This window comes from Macrotis lagotis, chromosome X (genome assembly GCF_037893015.1).
Source record: "Macrotis lagotis isolate mMagLag1 chromosome X, bilby.v1.9.chrom.fasta, whole genome shotgun sequence".
Lineage (NCBI taxonomy): Eukaryota > Metazoa > Chordata > Mammalia > Peramelemorphia > Peramelidae > Macrotis > Macrotis lagotis.
The window spans coordinates 296,428,463-296,455,671 of NC_133666.1; the positions used below are offsets into that span (position 1 = coordinate 296,428,463).

The following is a 27,209-nucleotide window of genomic DNA, read 5'->3' on the forward strand; positions in this document are numbered from 1 at the left end:
AAAGAAACATTTTTTCACAGCAACCAGCAGGCATTTGCACATACTCCTATAGTTAAACATTGCCATTACCAGCACCCACAGACTCTGGAAGAGAAAAGTTGATTAGGTATAACCAATGAACAAATATTAATAATTAGTTATGATATAAAAATATATTTTTCTACTTGTTATAAACATGGTATTAAATGAAGGTACAATTGCATATATTTCATTTTTTATAATGTTTAAACATAAACCTTTATAAGGAAATGATTTTTTCAGATGAGGCTTTCTTCTCTCACTCATTTGATTGTATTGGCTATATATTCTTACAGAAATTCTACTGGCCAACCCATTGACTTGAAAATTCTCCAAACAGTAAAAAAAAATTGTAAGATAAGTTTAAATCTGAAAACAATGTTAAACTTGAGTGAGATTCATTGTAAGGTTTATTTCTGCAAAATGCTGGTGAGATTCTGTGAGCATTTCAAGATGACTAATAATGTATATGCCCTATGATCATGGTTTTCAAATAGTGTGACATTTGCACTGTAGGGTCCGAATGTAATATCTTGGTCCCATAATTATAGAAATGATAAGATATAGTTACAGGGTAAAATATGGGCATGAGAGAGCTACTCTGATGCTGTATACAGTACACAAAGGCTATGCCTGACCATCTTTTAGATACCTGTGTTCAGTCATTGCTTGGAAACAATTTGATGACAGATTGAAAAAACTACAAGAATATATTTCACTCAGGGACAGCTAGGTGGCACAGTGGATAGAGCACCAGCCCTGGAGTCAGGAGGACCTGAGTTCAAATCTGACCTCAGACACTTAATAATTACCTAGCTGTGTGACCTTGAGCAAGCCACTTAACCTCATTTGCCTTGCAAAAAAAATCTAAAAAAAAGAATATATTACACTTCGAAGAGGTAAGGATTTGATTTAATCATTGCACAAACAAGAAAATTATTGTTCATGTGATGATGGCAGAATCATTTTAGAAACAAAACCATAATGCTTCAAACATATGCATGCTTGAGGAAAAATAGATTTCTAACATAATTTGACAATTACTTACTGTTTAAGGTGCAATTAAATAATTTTTAGTGTGAATTCCTTGGACTATTCTTGGGAACCTCTAGTGGTTTTAAAATCACTAAATAGGAACCATTGTTTTAAGGCATAACTGGAATAGTAGGAACTTGCATGAGTTGAAACCAATCTAGAGTCAGGTCTCCAGTAGGATGTTACAGATATTTATATTGATGATCGTAAGAGACTGTTGAGGGTCACAGGAAGGTCTTACATGATTGGAAATGACTTAAAAGTCCTCTTGCCCATGTACACCAATGGCCTACTTACCTGGGTTGGCTCTCAGGATCTTCTCATCTGTTCCTTATGTTTTGGCACTTCCAGGAACAATGTGTGAGACACTAAGTCTGAGATAGCAACATTGTGTGAATGTACTAGCCTGAGGAAGTAAACTTTTATCACCTGTTGTCCACTAGTACAGGAGCATTGTTTGACTAGTAATTAGAGAATGCCACATGATTGGGAGGGAACTAGGGACTTAAAAAGGGATTTAAGCACTTGCATGCCATCTTTGTCTCCTGCCTCTTCGACATTCTCCTGAGAACTTGCCTACATCTGGACTGAGTCAAGAAATAGGTTATGAGTAAAGTATAAGTTAGCCAGCTGGCACACAACAGGTACTGAGTGAAAACATGGATGGCACATCGATTGGATTTGTAGGTAACCCAAAATTATTAAGAATGGCTAATACATTAAAATACAAAAGTCAATCTTCCCAAAGATCTCAACAGGATAAAAGGAGTCCAAACTTAAAAAATGAAATATAATAATAGTGTAAATTTATAGAATAAATTTCCAAAGCATCTCAAGATTTACAAAGAACTTTTCAGAGAAAAGCAATTGGACAAGAGTTTGTGTTTAAAAGATCTGCAGTTTTGATTGACTATAATCCCAACAAGCTCCTCCAAAACACAGGACTTTTAATAAAAAAATTCTTGAGCTGAATTAATCATAAACATAATATCTAGGATAACAGTGTAATATTAGTCCTATTGTTCTCTTTTTGACCAACTACTTTGAGAACTCTGTGTTCTATTTTACTACTCATGTTTTAAGTAAGACATTTGCATGTTGGACTATGAGCAGAGGAGTGTAACTGGGATGAGTAAAGGAAATTGTGTTTTAATAAGGACAATTGAAAGGGCTGAACTTGCTTAGAAAAGAGAAAAATAAAACTAAAATAGGGAAGTTGAGCAAAACAGTTATCCCACAAGAAATCTGGAAGGCTTTAAGATAATTATTAGCTGATATTTAAATAGTACTTGAAGGTTTACAAAGTATTTAAAATATATGTATATATTTCACTTGATTATCAATCTTGTGAAACATAGTGGTTAGTAGAAACAAGATTCTTGCTAGGACCAAATAGGAGAAACAGATTTTGGCTCATTTTACATTGCAAATAACAGTCTGAGAATGGCACCTTTACATGACCCTTTCAGATTTGGTGGTGTCCAATGTGGCACCTATGCCTTCCTTCACACTCTCTGAACTTATTCATTCATTCTATCTTGTACTCCAGCTGGCAGATCTTTAGGAGGAGGCAGACTTTCCTGGGGTGGGATATAGACATGACTATGTGCTTATATCACACTTGGGTACCTAGGAGCAACCCTACTGGGATGTGGGTAGGTGGTGGATATACTTCTACTACTCACCATTATAATTCTCAAGTTTGCACTGTTGTGTTTCTCATTTAAAAATCAATTCTAATAATGATAATTTAAAAACTAATATTTTCTATTTTTCCTAATTTTATGCTAAAACAATTTATAACATTTAAAATTATTTTGAGGTCCAAATTCTATCTTTTCCCCACTCCCTTCCCTGCTCCTATCGATGTTATATACTATATCTGATATAGTTTATACATGTGCAATCATATATTTATCTGTTAATCATTTAGTTTATGTCAAAAAAGTAAAAAAAAAACAAGAAAAAACCAAAATGTCTTGGAAAGAGAGAGGGAGGAAGGGAAGGGGAGAGAGAGAGAGAGAGAGAGAGAGAGAGAATGTGAGAGAGAATGTGTTAGTCCTTAGGAATTGTCTTAAAACATTGCATTGCTGAAAATAGCTGTCATTCCCAATAATTCATTGCACAGTGTTTCTGTTATTGTGTACAATGTTCTCCTGGTTCTTCTCCATTTTGAATCAGTTAATGTAAGTCTTTCCAGGTATTTTTTCTAAAATCATTCTGCTTGTCATTTCTTATCACACAATAAGATTCCATTACAATCATATACCATACGATGTTCAGCCATCACCTCTCCTCAATGTTCATTTCTTAACTGCCACAAAACTGTTATAAATAATAATAATAATTCTTAAAAATAAACTATTTATTAAACAAGAAGGCAAAAGCAAGAATAATCATATCATAACATTTACTCAATAGATGACAAAAAAAGGAATAATTAAAATAGTCTATTTGATAATTTGGCTTTACACTCATACCAAGGCAAGTAGCATCCATGGGGTACAGTGAGAACTTACCTACAGACAGTAAGTAGGGAAGCCTAGAACCAAGGAAATAGGGCAACTCACAACTCTGGACCATAGACCTTGATGTCCTTGCTCTTTTTAGGGAGTGGCCTGCACCACATTTTATCTGATAGGCAAAATTCTCTGTCATATGTTTTCCTTCAGGTCTATATAGCTCTCATGTTAGAGAGAGCTATTTCTTTGCTACTCATGGACCATGGAAAGAGTATCAAGCTGTTTCAATAATGAAGCATTATTATACTCTCAATAAAACAATAGCCCTAAGCCTGGGTGTTACAGCTTTCAAGATATACCCCGCCCTTAGCAAGTCACTGAAGCAAAATTAAGCTCTTTAGTTGATAAGCTGTCACTTAAGCTGGAGAATTTCAAATTCCTCATTATGCTCTGTGATCTCTGAGAAAATCCCCCCCCCCCCCCAAGATAGTGCAGGAGAGAGCAATGAAACCAGGCTCATAAAGGATTTTCATTCTCTTAGGATGAATTTTGTGGGGCAGTAATCTTAGCCAGCTTGTCTTATGGAAGCAAGATTGAATTCTCTTCCAGTGGGTATCCAGATGTTGTAGTCAGTTCTCTAAATTACACAGATGGAAGTAAATGCCCTTATTACTGTATTCTGCTTTGCTGCTTTCCAAGCAACTAAGAATCTCTACCATAAATTTCTATCTTTTTAAAGAATCTTTTCTAATTAACATACTTTTTTCTCTTTTTTGTACATCCCCCCCTCCTACCTAAGGGGAGAAAAAGCCCACAAATTCTCCCAACAAATGACATCCATAAATGAATGCCTTATTCTGTATCTCCAAGTCTTATCTCTTTTTTTGTAAGGAGGTGTCTGTAGCAATCTTAAGCTTTGACTCTCTTGAATTGAACTGGTCATCACACTAATCTGAGTTCTTAAGTCTTTGAAAATTGTTTATTTTTATAATTTTAGTGTTATGATATTAAGTGTTCACCTGGTTATGATCATTTTTGCTTTGCATCAGTTCATTCAAGTCTTCTGAGGTTTCTCTGAAACGGTCTCTTCCATCATTTTTCTATAACGCAATAGTATTCTATTATAGTCACCAACTTCTCTTTTTTAGAAACTTCTTTGGCTTCTCATTCTCCTGACTTCCTTATCACTTATAACTCTTCTTTTGGTTGTTTCTACTGTTTGAAATCAGGATCCCCTCATGGATATTGAGGAGTGATATCTACCTCAGATGAAAAGAAAACAAAGTTCACAGTTCTACCAGGTACAGACAATATACAATTTTTTTCACAGCTCCTCAACCAGCTTTTGATTTCTAGTTTGTCAGCTATATCCTTAAAAAATCCAAAAATAGTTCTGTATAATTGAGCTACAGCAATTGACTGTAAACCTTCCTCCCCCCACTTTCCATCCTGAACACTATTTATCCTCCTCAATTATATATCAAATCACTTTAACCCCTTCCACTCTATGGAAAAATCTTCAATATTTCTGCAACATCTCAACTTGTCATTCAAGACCTTATAATCCAAATTTCCTTTTAGTCTTATTTTCCTTTCACTCTCCTTTTTATATTTTATAAGCCAGCCTCATAGGACAACTTTTCTTTCCTTAATATAACTTTTCTTTTTTCCTTTTTTACAGACTTTTATGTAATTCACTCCATTAAGAATTCTCTATCCAGATTCACTGAAATCTTTCCTATCTTTCAAAGTCTAGTTCAAATGCTGCCTGTTTCATGAAGCTTTCCCTGATATTTTCCAACTACTGTAATCTTTATCTCCTCTGGACCTCTGTAGCCTTTCTTGACTCCTCTCTTCTGATTCCTATCACATTCTTCCTCCCACCACAAGCATTTATGTTCTTGAAATTTCCTTCTACTATATTATAAATTCCACAAGGGTAGGATCATGTCTTCTTCACATTTGTCTCTCCAACAGTACCTTGACTCAGCAACTTTTGACTATTTGAATTGAATGGAAACAGTGGTTCAGGGAAAGGTAAAGGGGCAGAGCAATTAATTTGGTTTTTTCTAAGCTTGTTACCTGATTTTATTTTAGCTCTGGAATCATGACCTCTTTGGCTGATTATTTGTTGCTAGCATATAGCCAGCCAAAACCTCTATGGAATAACCAACCAGGTAATATAATGAACTATAAAATTTATCTCATCAAGAAGACATTAAAATAGTGAGCATGTGAGGCAAAAAGCATACTCTGACATGAGAGCATTTTGCACTGTCTGGGCACAAAAATGGGATTCATTAAAGCTTTTTAAAAGCTTAACAGAAGGAAGAGAAGGGAGGTGTAAAAAAGGTCTAAAATAGACCAATTTGTTACTGCCTGGTTAAATTATCTATCTGTCCATGTGTGGGTACACTTGGATATGTATATATGTTACACTGACTTGATGAGACACAAATATATATATGTATATATATAAACCTACCAACATGCAAATATGTGTGTAAATATGCATATATATTATATTTGTGTATGTACACACACACACACACACATATACACACACACACACACACACCAAAAAGTACACTGTTCATAAAAAAACCTCTTGTATGGTCTTCTTCCCTGTTTTTCTTTCTTGAGATGTTCATAATTGTTGATCATCGAATTTTTTAAAAATAAAACAGCAACAACAAAAGAAGACCAAGGCACCTAGTTACTTTCCAATGCACAATAAAACAGTTTATTTAAAAACACCACATCCAATGTGTTTGGCACATGAGGCAATGTTGCAGGCACATTCATACTCAACAGTTATGTTTTGGAAAGATTCAAAGAGAATCAATAGTATTTTCTTCACAAGCTACAGTCACGATACACACACACACACACGGTTATCTCTACATAAGAAAGATAGTCCTTGTTTGCCAAAATGACCAAATATTTACACTTGTGTTTATCACACTGCATCAGATATAGTTCAGCTCCAATGGTTACTTCATACAGACCTCAAAATCTTACTTGTGATGTGGGCACCAAGTGTCTCAAGGTCAATTTTGTCTGCCAATCATCTGAGATGAGGCTCTGATCGGAAAAGGACACAGGATCTTCCAAATGGAAAAAGTACCATTCTGCAGTCTCTCAAGTACTGTTCTCAAAAAACAGTTCCCCATGAATAGGTGAGGTGCATGATGTTATAACAATAACAAGATTTTCTCATTCATTACATTCATTGTTTTCCCACCCCACTATCCCCACTTTTGGTAAAACTACTACCCAAAACTTTAAAGGATAAAAGAACAAATATTCCTACAAACATTTTTTTTCTAAATTCTTCATCTATGTAAGATTTCCTCAAAAAATGCTAAAAAATTAAGAGGTTGGTGAAGAAGATTGCTTAAAAAAAACAACAGATAATAGTATTTTTTTCTTTTCTGTCTTCTGTGTTCACAAAAAGATTGTCTTAACATACTATTAAAAATAATAGAGGCAGTGTGGTGAAATGAAAAGAGCACTGTTCTGGAGTCACTAACTGTGCCACTGAACTAGTCCTTTAACTTATTTAACATTATCATCTCTCTGGAGCTTAATTTCCTAATCCATAACATGATGGAGCTGACCAATGTTCTCTGATGTTCCTTTCATGCTTGAACAATCTATGATTATAGAAATGAAAAACGAAACATCCAATAAAAAAGAATAATACAGCAAAATTATATAACATCAGCACCCAAAATTTCTTGGAATGAGAAAAACAAAATTTTTTAGAGCTTACTTAAAATGTCAAATGCAACTTTCTGGGGCACAGGATAGGATTCATGTAGGGAACTAATGACATTATCTCAAAAAAATCTTTCAAGGTTTTATTTTTTGAGTCTAAAGGGAGTAGAATGGAAAGGTAAGCATATTGAAATTTTAGAAGGGTATGTCATCCAAGCCAAGATATTAAATCAGTAAAAGTAATGTAATAGAATAAAAATTAAACTTGAAGTTTGGGTTATAGACCTTATACTGCCAATTGTGGAACCTTCAACATCACTCAGGAAGCCTTGATATTATTTTCTGTAAAATGAGGAAGTTGAACAAGCTAATTCATATGTTTCTCTTAGTCTCTAAAAGGATACCGAGGTAAATTTTCACATGCTGCTGAATGGTTGATCTCATTTGAAGATTCATTTAATTCTTCATTAATATCCAAAATAAAATTTTGGGCTATTTGTGGGGATTTAAGTGAATTTGATCCCATCACCAAAAGTTCTTAGAACTAGGTTGTACAAAAACAATGACATGAATTTTTTTTCGTATAAATTATAGTTAAAAATTGGATTCCTTGAAAAAGCTAAGAACTCTTCTTCCATGATGGTCATTCATTCTGGGCCCTTAAAGATGCAGAGAAGTTAGCCAAGAAAAATACCTGCCCATCGATTTTACGAAGGCTAAGACCCTTATTCACTAAATGTACATTCTGATTTTTTGAATCCTCAGTCCTTTCTACTCAGAGATCTGCTCTTGAACATGTAATTTTCTGTGTGATAAGTGATTGAAAGAGTGGGCTTCACTGTCAGGGCCCCAAAATCTACCAACACAGTACTTTCTCTTTGGGAAAAAGAATTAACAATGATAGTTTATTTAGCATCTTTGCCACAGATGTTTAATCTATGTTTTGAAAATTACAAAGATTAAAATCTGTCTTTGGATAATTTTAGATATAGATATAAGGCATTTCTGAAGCACTTGTACAACTTATTTAGTTGAGAAAGAAAAAAGCAAACCCTTACTACTTTTTGATTATTAGTTTTTATACTAGACAACCGGTAAAAAAAAGAATCATCCTTTAAATATAACTAGAAAATGTGATTTGTTTAAGCAGAAAAAAATTCAATTTGAATGAGAACTTCTTCCAATCCTCCCACCCAAATTTCTTTATAGAAACCAATACTTTCTATTTGTACAAGCATAAAGATCATATTATATCCTTTAATTCTTGCTTTAATTAAATTTGGGCTAATCATAAGAGAAATCTGGTCAGTCATCATATTTCAGTAATTATGTATTGTTGCTCTCATTGCTTTCCACAAACATTTAATTAAAACCAGTTTATAAATGTTTCATTTAAAAAAAACTTTCAATTAAAAAAAATTGAGTTTATGTTCTCAAGTTACCAGGATGTCTCATTTCTAAATGCTCAATAGGGAATCTGGACATATCTATGTAGTATTAGTTCCTTTCCACAGTGGCAAAATGAAAGGATAGATGAGGAACTAGCTATCATATTATCCAGGATCTAAAGAGCTGTTATGATGAATTTAAATTTTGTGGCAGATGACAAGATGAAATCCATCTCCAAGAAAGCTAATGATGGTGCTTTTCCCAACATAGTGTGTATCAATTAACAACTTGCCACATCTGGAATTGTCCTCATTTATTGAAGCTTTCCCGCACAGTAGGGAAAAAAAATGAAAAATGTTGAAGACAAATGGGAAAACCAGATCAGGGGATTGAGGATTTAACTATATGTTCTCCAAGATTATTTCCATTTTCCTGCATCTTTCACAGTGGTCCCTTTTCTAAAAGTCTCTACATTTTGCTTTCATATGTAAATGTTTAATTTCCAAAGAGTTAGAGAAAAAAGTAAAGGTGAATATTTGCAGATGAAAGAAAAATCAGGCAGAACCATAATCCATGTCTTTCATTTACCTTACTACTGACACTGGTTGTGATTGGTAGTGAAACTGAAGAATTTTAGCTAGGAAATATCATACTTATAGACAAGAAAGAGAACCAATCAATACAAAAAGGAGTGGTTTGATCAAATCACATTCTGAAGACAATAAGATTTTTAGCATGAGCATTGTTTCAACTTTGGAACCAATTGACATAGTCAGATTTCAAAGGGACAGCAATTTCGTTAGCATAAAGTCATCTTGTGACTATCCATCCTGGATGAAAATACTGCAGAATCAGAGAAAGAGGGACTGGGTATAAGGCCAAGAACAGGCTGGTAATGCTCACAGTTCCTTTATCAATTTCTTCTTGGTTTATATGCATTTGGCTTGAAATATGTATACACCCAAGAAAGAGAACTTTTGGGGGATTATCCCTAGAACTTGGATGAGGGAAAGTCAAGAAGCCTCTCTGGTCAGAATAGATCTTTTTATAGTCCTCATTAAAATGGAAATTAGAGATACTTTTTCTCAAAGTTCTAGGCAAGCCCTACTTTCATAGCATGGTTCTAGACAACTTCATTTAAAAATAGCTCACATTTGTTTTTAAGTAAGTAGTACATTTTAGCATTGAGGAAATTGAGGTTCAGAGAAATTAAGTAATTTGACCATGATTCATATTGTTAGGAAATATCTGAAGCTGGATTCTAGAGTTGATCTCCTGATTCCACATGTAAGGTGCTTTCTACCTTGCCACACTTTTCATGATCATTGTTATATATTATAGTCAAGACTCACCATTAGATGATAAATCTATATTACATTTTATTTAGGCAACTTCCTTTTTTATTCCCCCCATTCTGGAATTAACTATTTTCTATATTATAGTTTCACCTAACATTAATTAATACAAACTAAGGTCACATTTATCCTATATTAGTATTTAAGTTTAAGCTTCCAGGAATTTCCTTTCTGAAAATCTCTATTCTAGCCCAAGAGACTTTTATTCTAAGAAATATTTTTGGACAATGAAGAATCATGTCTTAGAAAGTCAATTCCAGGTTCTGTGATTGGCTGGAACTTAAACTTGCTTCAAGAAGACAGAATTATTGGCCATCTCCATGTTTTGTGTTTGCAGTGGTGACTTGTAGAAGCTGTTTGTATTTCAATAGATAATTTTATTCTCAATATAACTTATTTTTATGTTGATTGTCTTATAATGGAGCCACAGTGAAGAACCTGACATTGAACGTAGAATAACCAATTCAGCATTGCAATTATTTTGTCTTTCTTTTGAGATTAGGAGGCAGCATCATGTAGTGATGTGCTTAATGTGTCCTGGATTCTAGTCCTAGTTTTGACCCAAGCTAATTATATGACTTTAACAAAGCATTTAATCTCTGAACCTTGGTTTCTCATTTGTAAAATAAAGGTTTTGGATTTAGATCTCTTTTAGCTCTAAAATCTTATGATTCAATGAACTATTTAACTCCAATAATCTCAATTTACCCTTTTATCAGATATCTAATTATATTCCCCTATCACTTGGAATTGTCATTTATACATTTGGAAAATACTTTCAAACCTGTAAAGAAAAAACAAGGACAAGAACAAAGACAGAAAAATGGAGCACACTTGAACTATTTCTATACACACAATCATTCAGGCAGCACTAATTCAGTTCCAAACTGTTTATGAATCAGAAAATACATACACACAGTCAAACTCGTTTCATTATTTTGGTGGCTCTAGATTGCTAAACGTTTTGAAAATTTTCATTTAACTGGTCATTTACAAACTAATTAAAAACTTAAAAGTTAAGTTAATTTTTAAAATTTTAAAAATTAAATGTCTGATTGTGTATAGACCCAGTATTGGAGATATAAAAGAAAAATTTTGTCCAATAACTCAGTGAAGGAATGTAATTCATTACTTCCTATTGACTTAGCCATTAAGTCCCACATATGGGTAAAGCACTATGCTGAGGGAGCAACACAGGTTATTGAGATGTGGTTCCTGTACTCTATTAGCATGAAATTCATTATTCTATGACATATTCCTCACAGTGTTACATTCAACAAGCGAATGGGCATTACTAAAGGTAAAAAAAGGCACTATTTAAAAATAAACATTTTTCAATAATAAGCAAACAGGTAAAAAAACAAAGCATTACAAATTTACTTTGACAATGACATTGTGAAGCATTCTGTATTTTAAACTTTAAAATATAGAAGGACCTGAGTAGAGAAGGCAGAATTGGTTGTTTTAGCCATTGTAATGATCAAGTCAGGTCAGTTTGCGATTGATCTGGCTGCAGGGCATCCAAATTGATTTATCAGACTGACCATGTTGCATGAGCCTCCCAGGATTTGCAGTGTTGCAGTCTACTGACTCCTTCTATATAGACGCAGCTAATATCTCTTCTGATGACCCATTGGACAGGGTCTGCACACACACACACACACACACACACACAATTTCATTTATCAAAAGAAATTATAATGCAACAAGTAGATTAAATGAGTTTGAATTACATAGACTATTAAGTGACTTCCATTTTGCATGTGTAGAAAAAATCTAATTGCTAAATTCTCAGAGCTTTCATTTATATTAGCATATCTCTTTGTGGTATTAAAGAACGTTCTAGAAAAAAATTGAATGGTATTAATAATAGTAATTTCTTACCCTCTAAAGGTGGAAGTAGCATATAGTCACATCAGCACAAAACCATGCTCATTTTTCAACGTCCAAATTATTTATACATATTACTAAAAATTATAGCAAAGTTTTATTAGAGAATTAAAATCTGTTTTCTGTTGAAACAGAAAATAATAAATAAATATTTTCCCATACTAGTGATTTACCAGAGACCTATCTGTTATTACAGAAAAGAATGTGTTTGACTCTCAAATAGATTGCATATCTCTGATTTTATATAACTGAAAAACAATACTAGAAATGTTTATCATTGTTCAATAATAGATTTTGAAGAGAGAAAGCTTCCTCAGGGGAAAATGTACAGAATACCATTAGTCAATTCTTTCTTTAGGAAACTGATCAAAATGCAAATGAACCACATTTAAGACTTCAGATTGAACATTCTGTCCATATTTCTGCTTTACACTGAAATTTTGTCTTGTTTTGTTTTGTTTTGTTTTTCAGAGTTCTAAAACCAAGAACATATTTTCACTGCTCCTATGCTTTATTTAGAGGATAATATGTGGCTTATCTTATCTTCATATTGGAAGGCAAAGACCAAAATTTTAATCTCAGGTAGAATCACTTTCTTCTTCACTATTTGATTTTGGGCAAGTCAAATCACTCTGGCCTCATAGTTCTCATACATAAAATAATGGACTGGATTAGATGATATTTCCTGCTTTAAATATATTAATTATTTTCCGATATCCTTTGCTCCTTTTGTACATCTTCAGTGCCTCTTTGCCAGCAGAGGTGATACCTAATGACTGCTCATCCCAAAGTCATTAAAAATAATTTTTCCTCCACAGCTATCAGTAAAATATAAAGGGAAAAATCTACTTGTCTTGTCTCCAGAATGAACATTTGCTTGGTCTTCACATATGCAGTGGATGCTTATTGCGGTGACCTCAGTAAAGTCCCTGGGCATTCCTCTCTTCATCGTATACCCTTGTTGGCACAAGTGTCTACTGCCATGCACTTGAGTTAATTTGAGACATGGTACAACAACAATATTAAACTTTATATTATTCTATTGAACTTATAATTATTGTGCTGAAGACAACACAAAAATGCAATGGCTGATCAAACAGAGTAGTTTTAATATTCAATTATGTGTTTGCTGATTTTAATGGAATGCATTGCTTGATATTACCTATTAAGAATTCTGGTCAGATTCTGTGTCTTTGACTCTATGCACATGAATAACTATTTGAACAACTTATTGAAATATAAAAAGAAAACACAATTGACTGCTTGCTTTATCCACACAAAAGAAGGTTCATTGATTTGTTTTTGTTTGGGACTGAATTGAGTTTGTATTGGTATCAGAAAAAGAAAATCTTGGTGGATCTATATAAGAACCCTAGGATCTGGAAATAGGTTCTTTAAAAGGATAAAGTTTGAGCAACTGGAGTGACAGCCTTGAACAGAAACAGCAAAGAAGATACTAAATCTGTGTATATAAAAAAAAGTGCCCCAAATTGAAAGGGATTTGAAACCCTACCTGCCTTTCCCACTGTAAATCCAGTCTATGTAAATCCAAAAATAGTCAAGAATCATGGAAGACAGACCCTTACTACTCTTCCCAAATATTCCAACTAGGATCTTTGGAGTTTGTCGGTATTTATTTAGATTCAGATTTTGAAACAATTTTTAAGTACATAAGAGGATTTTTTTTGGTGATGAACTGCTTTACTCTGCTGCAGTTTTAGAGGTTTGTGGTTAAACTGCAGGGGTGAGGGAATGTTGAGAGGACAGCAAAAATGACTTTCTGAAGCAAAGTTATAAAGAAATCAGAAAGCAACATTGTGAAATACCTTTCCAGCTTTTAAGAGAAGAATAGATTATTATTTTTCTGGAACTGCTAGAATAAACTTGTCTGAGACCAGGGTGGTCTGGTTCAAGAATTCTTAAGATTTTTGTGTCATGGGTCCTTTTGGCAAGCTGGTGAAAACTACAGATCCTTTCTCAGAATGTTTTTTAAATATATAAAATAAGAAACATAGAATTGCCAAAGAAACTACTTAAATGAAATAATTATCAAAATTCTTTATAAGAAAAAAAAAGCTCAGTTCTCAGTTTAAGATCTTCCTGTCTAGCTGATCTCTCAAAACCTTTCTAGTCCTAAAATGCTATAAATGTGGCTTTTCCTGAGGGGCAGCTAAGTGGTACAGTGAATAGAGCAAAGAGTTTGGAATCAGGAAGTCAAGTTCAAATACAGCTTCAGATAATTATTTGCTATGGGATCCTGGACAATCTTTTTGCCTCAAGTTCCTCATATGTAAAATGCACTGGAGAAGGAAATGGCAAATGGCAAACCACTTCAGTATTTTTCCTAAGAAAACTTCCAAAGGGAGTCAAGAAGATTTGGCTAGGAAAACTAATAAAATGGTATTAGAAAGAGTTTCTTCAGTAGTTTAATTTGAGAGAGAGAGAGAGAGAGAGAGAGAGAGAGAGAGAGAGAGACAGAGACACCCAGGATTAAAATGAACTTTTAAGAATCTTGTAGATTCCCAGAGTATTTCCTTTAAAACATCTAAATATCCTACTCTGGAGTAATTGTCAATTGATCAATGTCAGGTTTAGATTTCTTACATTTTGACCAGTGAGGTTTTCGATATCTGAGCAGTTTAAGTTTGTATCAAATGTCTAATAGTCATATTGGGGTTCAAAACTTCAGTATTCAAATCTTCTGGCTTACCAAGAAATGAACCTCTTCCCTAATTCAAGCACTGTTGGGAATATAAAACAAGTATCCTATCAATTTTGGCTCCACAGTGGAAACGATCCATAGAATGTAGATAAGGGCATAATAATTTGAACAAGACAGCTGAAGAATCAATGTCAGATTCCAGGGATAGTTCTGGAATAGCTCATCAAATTACAGGGTCAGATTGTAAAAATAACATATTCTTTCAATTGCTGACTGTTCTTGTTCCTTAACCTGAAACACCTAACCATCTTTCTTCTCATCTAGTCATGTGATTGTTGTTCATTTTATCTCCATGATTAAATTATATATATATAAATATGCATTCACACACATTTATAATTGCAGTTATAGTCTTCAGTGAAGTCCCCTTATTCTAAGACACACATACTAAGTTCTCAGATTTTTCACTAGTTAATTTCTGACTTGAGCAAAAAACTTTGATCATACTAACTTTGACTCTCTGGAGGAAATAAAACCCAAGCCACCTATCTCTCTAGGCTCATTTGGTATGTGTGTTCAGGATCTTTCATAACTGAACCTAGAATTCTTTTTAAATATAATCTACACATCAAAGGGGAACCCTGATGATTCTTCTATGTCAGCAATTATTTTTGAATCATATTTGTAACATTGCAGTTGAGGGAATGCAAAAACCTTAGATATGATTTATGGGAAAGAGTGAGGCTGTCTCTCCCATACAGATTATTAATGTGCTTGATTGGCATTTAGATATTAAGAAGAAATATCATATTAAATTTTAACTTCCACTTGGCCAGACTGCTGTCCAGACTAGAAGAACAAAGAACCATTTAGAATGAAACTGGTGGTCTAGAGTGAAGGTAATTTCTATGTCTGCATTAAAAATAATGCAATAATGAAAAATGAAAGGACCAAAACCATGCCCTCATGATAGGGTCTTTACAACTTCACATAAAGATATTTTTTCCAAGACCCTGGTATTGCCTAAAAATTGCTCAATTGTTTTTCTTCCTGAATAATTCATAAATTGTACTTATAATAGATCTGATTTGGATCTATTGAAAAAGAGGAGTAAAAGACCTAGAATTCACTTTGTAAAGAAAGACCAGGAACTCATACTTGTCTTGGGTCAAAACAATCATCTATGAGACAATAGCCATGGAAACGTTGTCAACTAAAGTCCCTAGACCTGACACTAGTTTGAATTCTTCATATTCAGAGTCCAGGTCTGAGATGGCCTTGGCAGGGGTTTTAGACAGTCCAAACAGGCTCTGCCTTACAGCATTCTTTGTTCTAGAGAAAATCATCCTCATGGCCTTGTAACCCCTGAGGAGGGTAGGACATGTGACAAAACAAGTTTAGGTTGACTCATTAGATCAATTGTGTGCTAATAAATAATCTTCCATTTCTCAGAGGGCCTAAATTCCAAAAATAACTATGAATGTAATCTGAGAATCTCTCAGGATCACTATCCAATCTGACTTAAAGGATTGTGAACGGAGACCTCCATTTAAATGCTCTTGATCCCAGAAAGAATCAATTGACATTATGCTGGTGGCCAACCAAGGACAAGAAGCTACTCATGTCTTTAGCTTCCTGTGCAAATAGTGAGAGACATGCTATGTGTCACTTTAGATTCAGAGCTCATGATCTGATCTGCAGTGAAATCCAGCTCATAAACATCTAGTAAGGGGTGTTTTCTGAAGAAAAATAAGGTAACATAAATGTATTATAATTTATTCAGTTTGAAAAGAAATTGGAGAGAAGCATCAAAGTTACTCAATGTCATAAATGCATCAAACAAACACTCAACCCACGGTAGAAAAGGCAATTAAATAAGCAAAGGAAAATCTTACCCAGCAAAGAGGGAGAGGGAAGTAGGTGGGCTATGGAAGTCAGTTTTTTTTCCTCTATTACCAATTTAGAGTCTGAACATAATGTTAAACAGAGATCCCGCTTAAATTAGTCATAGTAATATGAGGCAGAACTGGGACTCTGGGTAGGAAAGGGGACCACCTAGGGGAAAATATGAAGGGAAAGGAGGGAAAGCAAGGAAAATTTTTTAATACTAGTTTTTATATATATGCGCATATCTGAAATCACAGAAAATTCCATTCTCCATGATATGCAGTGCTTATTTTGTGTAAAATCATCCCATGTAACACCCTGACAGTTCCAAGTCTCTGGTAGAAAGCAACATGGAGAATGGGGGTGAGGGAACTGGAATTCTCTAGTGAAGGAGTGAAGGGGGTCATTTTCACATCTCTCCTTAAGTGCCTTGTCTCAGTTCTGCCTATATATCCTGAGCAGAGCTCAGGAAAACACCATCTCTAGTTCTCCTTAGCACAAAATGCTCAAAATAGACAGCAGTTTCTCTGCTGCTAAAATATCAATATGAAAATACTTTAAAACATAGATTTAGTAGCATAGCTAGAAATGTAAAATTTTTTTAATCAATTCCTTAAAGGTTCTTACAGTTCAAAAAAAGTGGAATTTTTGTTGCTAAATGTGCTAAGACCCTTGCAGACCAGTGGGAAGGGAAATAGAGAATATCTCAACTTTCTAAGCTGTGGAAAAGAGTTTTAGTAAACATATAACCCTAAGAGGGCTCCACTTTTGAATAATATTCAATTTGGTTTGGGGCACTTTTAAAACAATCATTTGGCACTTCAAGTTTGAAGTTCTTAGGCACAATGTGACAGAGTCAGTTTGGTCAATCCCTCCTCATGCATTCTGTATAGTAGCTGAAACTCGGCAGGAAGCTGGTGGGACTCCTGCCACTTGGTGGTAAATTTGGTTCCTTTTTTGTCATAGTAATGGTAAGGAAGGTCTTCCCGAGTGTTGGGGTCAAATCCAAATGGCCAAAATCCATATAAGTGGATCTCTTCACACATTGCAGATGCAAGGGTGTACATAAGAATACCTGTACTCAGCCGTTTGGGTGTCAATCGTTTGTTTTTCCAGTACCTGTAGAATAATAAGCACATGCTAATTTAGCAACTGAGGCTTCATGTCACAATGTGACGGGTCAACATGCCTCAGCTTGGCTAGATGGTAAGCAGATTTCAGAGAGTATTAGGTATGTTATTCAAGTTGGAGCTTGCAGTGTTCTGTCCTGAAAGTGCTTTAAGATCCCAACATCTTAGGGTCTTTCCAAAAATATTATTGCTAGGATTTAGTAGATGAGAGGGCAAGCAATTTTTTATACTTCATTTATTAACTATCTACTATGTGCAAAGTACTATGGTTAGTCAGTAACACCTAGCACAATGTTTTGCATGTACCTGAGGCAATGAGGTAGTATAGTGGATGGAATGCTAGACTTCAAGTCAGTAAGACATACATTTGAATTCAGCCTTAGACCCTAGCTGATAATCTTAGGGGCAAGTCACTTGATCTCTTTCTGCCTCAGTTTTCTTAGCCATAAGATGGGAATAAGAATAGCATTTATCTCACCGGGTTTTTATGGAATCAACAGAGAACAAAAATAAAGTTCCTTCAGAACTTTAAAAGTATCATGTAAATACTAGTTATTATCTTATTGAATATTTGATTTTGTCATGGTGAGGTACTTCACATTTTGTAGCTCCCTCCACCACTGTAGATCAATCAGTTCATCAATAAACATTTACTAAGTGCCTATTATATACTAGACCCTATAAAAATGAAAATAAAATGATTTTTATTTTCAAGAAGCTTGTATTCTATCCCATGAGACATGTATGTACACATATCTATGGAAAATATGTGAAAAAATATAAGAAACCTTTTAATAGAATAAGCACTATCATCTGGGTGGGAGTAGATCAGGAAGATTTTATATAAGATGTAGAGCTCAAAATGAGTCCTGATGGAAACATCTATAACTAGCAATATAATTTAGTAGCTAAGTCTTAGGGAGGTGCTTGAAGAAAATGACTTTCCTGGTCTTACAGGTAGTAAGTTTCAGAGGCAAAATTTGGGCCAGATCTTTCTCATACTTCATCCTGTACTCTCTTCTATTTTCTGGGCTTTTCACATAGTAGGAACTTAATAACTGGTTGTTAAATAAATGAATGAATGGAACATTATCCATCTCTAAGGATTCATGTACTCCTAATACACAGTGGCCTTTCTGGCATTTTTTTACATTGGATGAGTCTAGTTAGTTTCTTCCCATGCATTCTACATAGTAGCTGAAACTTGACATGAAGCTGGCAGGACTCCTGTCATTTTGTCACTATGTTGTGACATGGGAACACACAAAGCATGTATTTCTAAATACACACACACACACACACATATATATATATGTGTGTAGGTGTAGAAATGTATATATATATATATATATGTATGCACATTTATATAAATACATTAAATCTTTTGGTTTTAGAAAGATTACAGATCCTGGATTTTTTTTTACAGATTATTTAGACAAGCTAAGGGATGGTTGTGAAGGTGGTAGTTATGGATAGGAGCAAGCAATTGATTTCCTTTCTTATCTTCTGACCAGCAACAACTCAATTGCTTATTAGTAAATTTGGGTCTAAAACTATTGATTTAGACTCTCTAAATTTAGGAAAAATGCTAACATGCTTATCTCATTCCCCAGTTGGAAACAATTCTGAAATGCCCAAATAATGTAGAATATTGTATTTTTAAAAATGTTGACTGTGACTCTCACACCCATTGTGTCCATGAATTTCCATTTCTGTCAAACCACCATGTTTAATTTGAGCTTGATTTGGCTACTGTGGCACTATGTTAAAAAAAGTGTATAGCGAATTTAGTCAAAAATAGAAGAATCTTTCTGTTGGAGTTCCTGAATCCTTGAAATGTCTTACATATCACCTAGGTGTCAAATGATGTACCCTCCATTTTTCAGCTGAGAATAAAAGACTTTATATAAATATTAAAAACCCCAACTAAAGAGCTAGATTTTCTTTCAATACTTTTTGTTTCACTGAAAGAAGTGAAGATAAAGGTTGCAAGAATCTATTAGCTGAGTGCTCCCTCAATATAAAAGCTGTCATAATACCAAAGGTGGGGTATCTTCTATGCATATGGAAATGTTTAGAGAACCCTTCTCTTTAGTTCGTACTCTGTCTCTCAATGTGAGTGAACTGCTGATAGAAAGTTAGACACTGGCAAGCTGTTTAAGATGGAGAAGTGAAGAACTGAGGCAAATATTCAGGTAATTTAGAATAAGTAAAATACTTCTGTCTAGAAAAAGAAGTATTCATACAATTATTCATAACTACTTTGGCTGTTTTCATACATAAAGTTAAATAGAGATCTAGTCAACTTCCCACTTGTTCCCTAGTTAGTATAAAGAATAAGTGCTCTTTTAACATATTCAACTTGCCTGAATCCAGTGCTTCCAGCATTAGTACAGTAAATGATTTGAAAATGAATTCCTCTTAAAGAGTTGATCAACTGCTTATTCTTATTAAACTTACTTACGTGGTAACAAAAAGCTTCAACATTTGTGAATGTAAGTAGAAACCTTGTGAAGAGGCATTAAGTTTGAGAAAATACATGACATGATTATTTGAATCTGAGTAAGCACCACTCCTGTGATTTCTATCCTATAAGAGGTCATATATAAATTACTGTTATTGGGAACAGTACCTGGAGAATGCTGACTTAGAAAAATGATTCAAAAAAATCCTTGTTATTGTTGGGAGAAGTGATGTGGGATTAGAAGGTGGCCAACAATACATTATTCATCTATGTTTAAATCTAACTCTCAAATATTGAACCTGATTGTAAAATTTGCAGATTCCCAGATTTTGCACTTCATTTGGACTTTGCCTATGCCACATCCAACAAACTGGATAAATGGGGAGAAATAGACTCAAAATGTATTTTACTGGTTTTTTTCAGCAGGAATAGAGATTGAGTAGAGAAAGGCAAATGAGACAAAATAGCAAATTTTCCATTGTCTCTTAGCAGCTCAAAGGAGACAAGCTAAAATGATTCCAATATATACTTACAAGTTGGCCAAATAATCATTTGTGTAAACATTCCATAACAACTAAGTGTTAATGACCCTCCACCCCCCATAGCTCAAGTGATTAATTTGCTATCTGGGAAAAAGATGAATTAGATGTATTAAAACATACACACCTGTTAACATGTTGCATTATATTTCCAGGCCAAGCCAATTGGACCTTTAACTGACCTCTGTGCTCGACAAAAAAATCAACCAGTGTTCTGGTAACAGTTGTTGAAGTATGGAAGAAAAATGCAGGGATCCAGAGGATTGCCCCATCAAGTTTTTTTAAACTGAGGAAAAAGTTGTTACGATCCTGAATAGTCAAAAGATTGTTGTAATACTTTTCCAGGATGCTAGGGTTGAAGGTGGTAAGGTTGGTTTTCCTTCCAACATCTTTTTGGAATGCCTCAGTGGGTGCAAAATTGCAACGGAAAACAAAATCAGATTTATCTATTTCTTGTCCACACTGGCTCCCTGTCAGGATCCCACTATTTCCCACAACAGTACAAATATTATAATGTTTATTCACAATAGGTGACACATCTGGAAGCAGTGATCGGAAGTTATTGCTGATAGAGAAAACATATTTGTGGCTGGAATAATCATAGTGCATCAGCTGTCCAATCCGAACACTATTCTTGGTCAAAGAAAAATTTTTTATTACATCGACATGTTGAAGAATCTCTTTCCTAAAATAAAAAGAAATTCATTAAATGTATCCCATTCAAAACAATTGATTTTTCAGTTTCATTTCTTTTATGCTACTATGTCATTTAGAAAATAATCTTAAGAATCTTGAACTGATAGAAAAAAATATTGACTACTGTCATGGTCTTTGGAAGGAGATCAGCATCATATTATAGAATTATGTTACTCCTTGGGCCCCCATGTTCTAAATATGGTCTCCTTTCTTGATTATAAAATTTGGGGCTGACAACATGCTAACTGAAGTTCTAATATATACCTGTCCTATGCCTTATATTGAGGCTATGCCTAATAAAAAGGTAGCCCAGTTTCAATCTGTGCCAGCAAATAATCAATGGGATACAGCTACTATCTGTCATTGGGTAATCATGTTACTCATTTAAGTTGGAGACCTGGGCCTTTGTTACATGGGACTGTCTTCTTGCTATTGGATTGCAGTGCACAAAGCATATCAATTACTTCCTCTTTTTTTCTAAAATAGTGCCAAATATTCCTGAGAGAGCCAGTGCAGTATTAGATGTTATTAAAATTTTAAATGGTAATAGCAGAGGGAATAGTTGAATATTTAATGAAAAATAAAATGATAATCTCATTAGGAACTTTTGAATAATGAAAGGGAATTAGGGAAATTTGAGACAGGAACAAAACTTATTTGGAGAAAATTAAAATTTAGAAAAAAAGAATTATTATAAAAACCTGAAAATATACCCCATATCCCTGTTTGGCTTTCATGTTGATATTGTTGGGAAGGAATCCTACATAACTAAATCATTCAAAGTATTCAAGAAAGGCAAATAGCATGCTGCTTTATGGTCAAGTCCACACAAACATCCAGTTAACAAACAATTTGAAGGACTTAAGATCTTTGGTCAATGCAATGACCAACCATAATTACAGAGGACTGATGATAATTCAGACTATTCTCATTCTAATAGAGAATAGATTCATAATACAGGATGACATGAACATGGACAATATGTGGGAATTTATTGCTTCATACATATCTGTTAACAAAGTCTTGTTTTTCTTTTAAGTGTTAGGGTAAATGAGAGAAAATAAATGCTTATTCATTTAAAAATAAAATAAGAAAACCAGAATAATCAATTCTTTTGAATCTCTATTGCTATTTGTTTTTAAAAATAGAACTGAAAGTAGACATCGTAGACAACGTCTCTAGACCACTTCATTTGATTGTGTCTTCATTTTATTATACTCATCAAATTATAAATCTGTGTAAGGGGGAATACATGATCCAGAAACTAGTGTTTCTCAGTACTAATTAATTCAGTAATTTCTGAATGGCAAATGGAAAATATGTTATATGTTCTTTTTTATGTTGTTGATTTTGTGAGGTAATTTTAAAGAAGGAAATGTTTTGAAAGGTTTAATAATCACACAGAAAATTTTCATTAGGCTAGAAATAGGATGAGCAATTTGGACTTAACAAACTGAAAATTAATATCTTCCGCAAAAGTTTTTTTAGGTTATTAGGCAAAAGAGTTGTATAAAAATCTGTCTCTTGGACTTTAGAGATAATTTGTCTTATTATATTATAATATCTATGTACTGAATTTATTTTTAATATTGGATCATAGACATATAAGATAATGCTTTAGGACAATGCCTTGTTGTCACCAAGGTGTTTGCTCAAATCTTCCATATATTTCTGATGGGATATTGTATGTCAATATATCAAAAATGTGTGCCCTGAATGGGTAGATGCTATAATCACCATGAACTATTTCTTAAATTTCAGGCTTTGTGAAAACAAATCTCCTCACCTCTAATGAGCACACTAGATGGCTCACATTCCATTTGGCAGTATAATAATCCCACTAAAGTAGCAGCTTAACTCAGGGAATCAAGTGAAAGCTAGAAATATTGAAGATTTAAGTTCTAACTAGAATAAATGATTTCAAATAAATTCTGTAATCTTCTCTTGATTTATTTATCAATAATATGAGACTGATTTAAGTATAAATTTAAAAAATAGAATCACTTTCCCATATAGTAAAAGCTAAAAGGTCTAATTTTAAAGAAAATCTAATTTTAAAGAAACTATATGTGCATATATTGATTTTAATTAAAATGGAACTTTAGTAATTTCTGGAATGATTATATTTTCATTTTAATTAAACAAAACCTAGAATGGAGATTGCTTATATTTCAGTAAGACAGTAAATAATAAACATGTAAATTATATGAATTTACTGTGGGATTTCCCCCCCTCCCCATGTGTGTTGGAATCACTTTATATGATACATTATGACCACCATATTGTTTAGGTTTTTGATGGTTTGGATACTGTTTTATTGATACTTTCACATTAAGCTATGATTTTAATGTGAAGTCACATTAGAGAGAGATAATATTTATAATAATGTCTCATTAAATTTGATGTAAATTATTCAACCCCTTTCCTCCAGTCAGATTTTTGATGCTGTCACTGTTTTCCACTTGAGGGGGCACCCAATATTAGTATTAATTAAAAATTACTACTTTGTACAGGCCAAGAGAAAACACCACACATATCCTGGCAGTAGGGAAAATTATTGCTTTAAACCCTTGTATTTAGAAACTCTTTTGGGGAGTACTTTTGTGCTTTCTTCCTATCCTACCTTTGACGTAAAAATGCTGTCCGGTTAAATGTCCACTTAGAAGGTTTCTCTTGGAGTTCCTGGGTCAAAGAATTCGTAATGGGGACAAATGATGGGTCAAGAAACTTCAGTGCAAATTGTGACCTGAAAAGAATCATGAGTACATAAGCAAAATAATCAGCCTCTGCTTTTAGAGCCAGAAGGCCATTCAAGTTGAACTGAGTTGGTCTAGAAAACATGATACAAAAAATTCTTCCTACTCCTTTAATTCTCTTTGTTTAACAAAAAAGGAAGGAAATAGGAGTAAAAAAACAAATATACAGTTAATAATATTATTGCTACTGGAGAAATCTTAAAATGGCCGTCGAGCATAGAGGATAGGGGTTCTGAGGCTGAAAACAGCAAGTAAATGTAAAGCATGCACCTAGTCAGTGTAACTCAACGAGTCAGCACCACGGACAGCGACCGCCCACAAAACCAGGCAGAAATCCAAACCACTTCAACACTCCAGGGTCTGACTTAATTGTTTTTGGAGAGGAAAGGCAGAGGAGAGTGCAGATGGGGGAGGGGGCAAAGAGTGGTCTCCTGCCTTAACCTCTTCCATCTCGAATCTGTTTCTGGTTTAATTCACTATTTCCTCACAAAGGAGGCCTTTCCCCTTAATTCCACAGACTCTGTGGAGGTCTAGCGACAGTCTTGAGGTACTTGAGGGATTGGGCGGGAAAGGTTTCCTAGTGCCTAATCCAGGTCCTGGAATATCATGGAGTTGAGAGTTTAGGGCAAAGCTTCTCCTCTGGTGCAACACTTACATCTAACGGCCAGTTTCAGGTCACAGTATTTTGTTTGTTTGTTCCCGTTATTCCCCTCCCCCAAACAATCTACAGGCCCTGGTTGGTGTGCAAGACACCCCTCCCCCACTACACACATACACCACACACACACACACACACACACACACACACACACACACACACACACACACACACACTCCTCACAGGCGAGAAATGATGGATTTGAAAGCAGGAGTAGGTGTCTCCAGAAAAACTAGGAAAAAACAAGAGCCGCTTGGTCAGTAGCCACTGACTTGGACTGGGTGTCTAGGGCTAGGGATACCCAATTCCAGTTTATAGACTGCTTCTTGGGAGGGGATGGGAAGGAGAAAGTAATACAGTACTTGGGGCTGTAGTCTCAAAGAATGTTGCTGACATAGAGGGGGTAGATAGAAGAAATCCTAAGGGAGTCCTTCGAACAAACCCCCTCATAATTTTTGTAGGGAGGCGGGGGAGTAAGGGAGAGGGGGATAAGCAAAGCGCCTGCGCCATTTAATCGCCCCTGGACTGACCGTCACCACAGCCATGCCGAACCCTGCAGACCAGGGTAGGGAGAATGCTCTCACAAGACACACACACACACACACACACACACACACACACACACACACACACACACACACACACAAGCACCCCTTCCCCCTTCCAAATAGCAGCTCCCTTTCCCTTACTACCGCTCCCATTTTGGGAAGGGGAAAAAGACAATGATACTGAAAACTCATAGCAAAGTATTCGGATCGATTTGAGCAATAGTTAGGGGTAGCGTTTTTCTTCCTTCAAAAAATAAACAGTGATGATGATCACGCAGTCATCTTGGCGAAAGTGTCTCTGAGAAGTCAAAATAGCCACTTCATCGTGTGTTCCCCGCCACAAACAAGCTCCAAACCTTCCTTTTCCCAATCCACTAACCATAAAATAATAAATCAGAGGAAAGAGAAAGAGTGAGAAAAATAAATAACCACACTTACCTAAATCCTGCGTGGAACATATACATTCGGGGCACCCTCGGGCTGGCGTACTTGGGAGTGGTGAAGCTGTTATCCTTTTTCAAGGACACATAGCTGATCAGAGATAAAATCAACAAGGCGACGCTGAGCATGACCAGCCCCAGTGCACTAACCACTCGGGCCATTTTGCAATTTCTCATCTTGGGGAAGGCGTGAGTCAGTGAAACCCAAGAAATCGGTCCATTGAGTTGCAAACGTCTGCTTGGGGAAAGGGGGGTGGTGGCGAGCGTGGGGGTGAGTGTGTTAGAGGTGTGTATGTGTGTGTCTGTGTGTGTGTGTCTCTCTCTGTATGTTGGGGGTGTGTGTGTGTGTGTGTGTGTGTGTGTGTGTGTGTGTGTTGCGTGGGTTGGGGAGGGGATGCTGGACTGGGGAAATAGCGAAAGGGTGGGGGTGGGCAGACAGAGAGAATCCGAACCCCTTAGGAAAGGGAGAGCCGGGACAATGAAGAATTAAAAATAAAATGGAGGGCTGGAGCTGTGGTGTCGAAATGGCAGCTGGCTGCGTTCTACGTCTCCTCTCCGCTGCCTGCTCATTCTACACCGCGCGTTTCCAGTGGGGCTGCCATCCTTCTTCGCAGATGCAAGATAAATGTGATTGGAATAATGTTACAGTTCGATCTAGGCACAGGATTTAATTAATGAACTCTAATCTCCCAAATAACCTTGGTGGGGGAGGGAGGTGGAATGATGAGGATGGGAAAAGGTGGGGGCTAAGGGAGAGGAATTAAGGGAAAATGCATCAGCCCACATCGTCGGGCTGTTCAGCACCAGGCTGAATAAAGCTAGAAGGAGGATGGATGTGGGGAGACAGACACCCAAACTTAGTTTAATGGACCATTCATAACTTTATAAATAAAACGCAGAATAGAGAGATAAATAACAGGATTTGCTGCCTCTGAGGATAAACACCAGCTGTGCTCTTCCCATATATGTGGTGAGAATAGTATTAGTGAGGCATGTACTTAAAAGCTTCTATATCCACTAAGAGCAACCCACCCCCGCACCACCCAATAACCCATGTCCCCACACCGTGAACAATCGCCAGCCAAATACCACTACTGGAGAATACTATTATTCCCCCTCCCCAGAAGTGTATAAATACCCTGGGATGAGTCAGCCTCAACCATGCCAAGTATTTCATTGTCCAAATAATTGATGACCTTCACCCCATTAACAGACACAAGCACCCAGCATCCCTTTCACTTTCAAACAGTGGTCAAAAAGTGAAGTTTTCCTTTCACTTGAGGAAGGGGATTTTTGCTTGACCTTTTTATGCCCATCTTCAATATCTAACTAAAAGGAGTATGAACATATGAAATACATGTTTGTTATAAACTGAAGATTGACAGTACCTGTCTTTTGAAACCTGAGGTATGATTTCATTCTTGATTTCTCTAGTTTTGTTCACATTCTTATTTACTAAGTCCTTTATCTCAGCACTTCAGAGAGTTAATATACTTAAAATCACTTTTAATTAAGCTTTTGAGGGTTCAGAAGAAATCCTTATTCATTACCTATTACTAT

The 27,209-nt window shown here is 35.2% G+C and overlaps 1 protein-coding gene and 1 long non-coding RNA gene across 4 annotated transcripts in view; one reads left to right on the top strand and one right to left on the bottom strand.

Annotated features, from left to right (window-relative positions):
- The window catches only part of LOC141502416 (uncharacterized), a 293,674-nt gene extending 270,997 nt beyond the window's left edge, over positions 1–22,677 (top strand). For all 3 annotated transcript variants that reach the window (XR_012472522.1, XR_012472523.1, XR_012472524.1), the window contains 2 exons: positions 12,341–12,451; positions 20,707–22,677. This is a non-coding gene — a long non-coding RNA (uncharacterized LOC141502416). The remainder of the gene's footprint in view (positions 1–12,340; positions 12,452–20,706) is intronic.
- ST8SIA3 (ST8 alpha-N-acetyl-neuraminide alpha-2,8-sialyltransferase 3) lies at positions 11,362–25,982 on the bottom strand. The gene is made up of 4 exons (XM_074207146.1): positions 25,648–25,982; positions 23,871–23,993; positions 20,679–21,236; positions 11,362–17,537 (listed from the first exon to the last, which is right to left on the bottom strand). Exons 1-4 carry the CDS (start codon positions 25,824–25,826, stop codon positions 17,255–17,257), a joined length of 1,143 nt encoding a protein of 380 aa, XP_074063247.1. The 5' UTR covers positions 25,827–25,982; the 3' UTR covers positions 11,362–17,254.
- Positions 25,983–27,209: the final 1,227 nt, after the last annotated feature.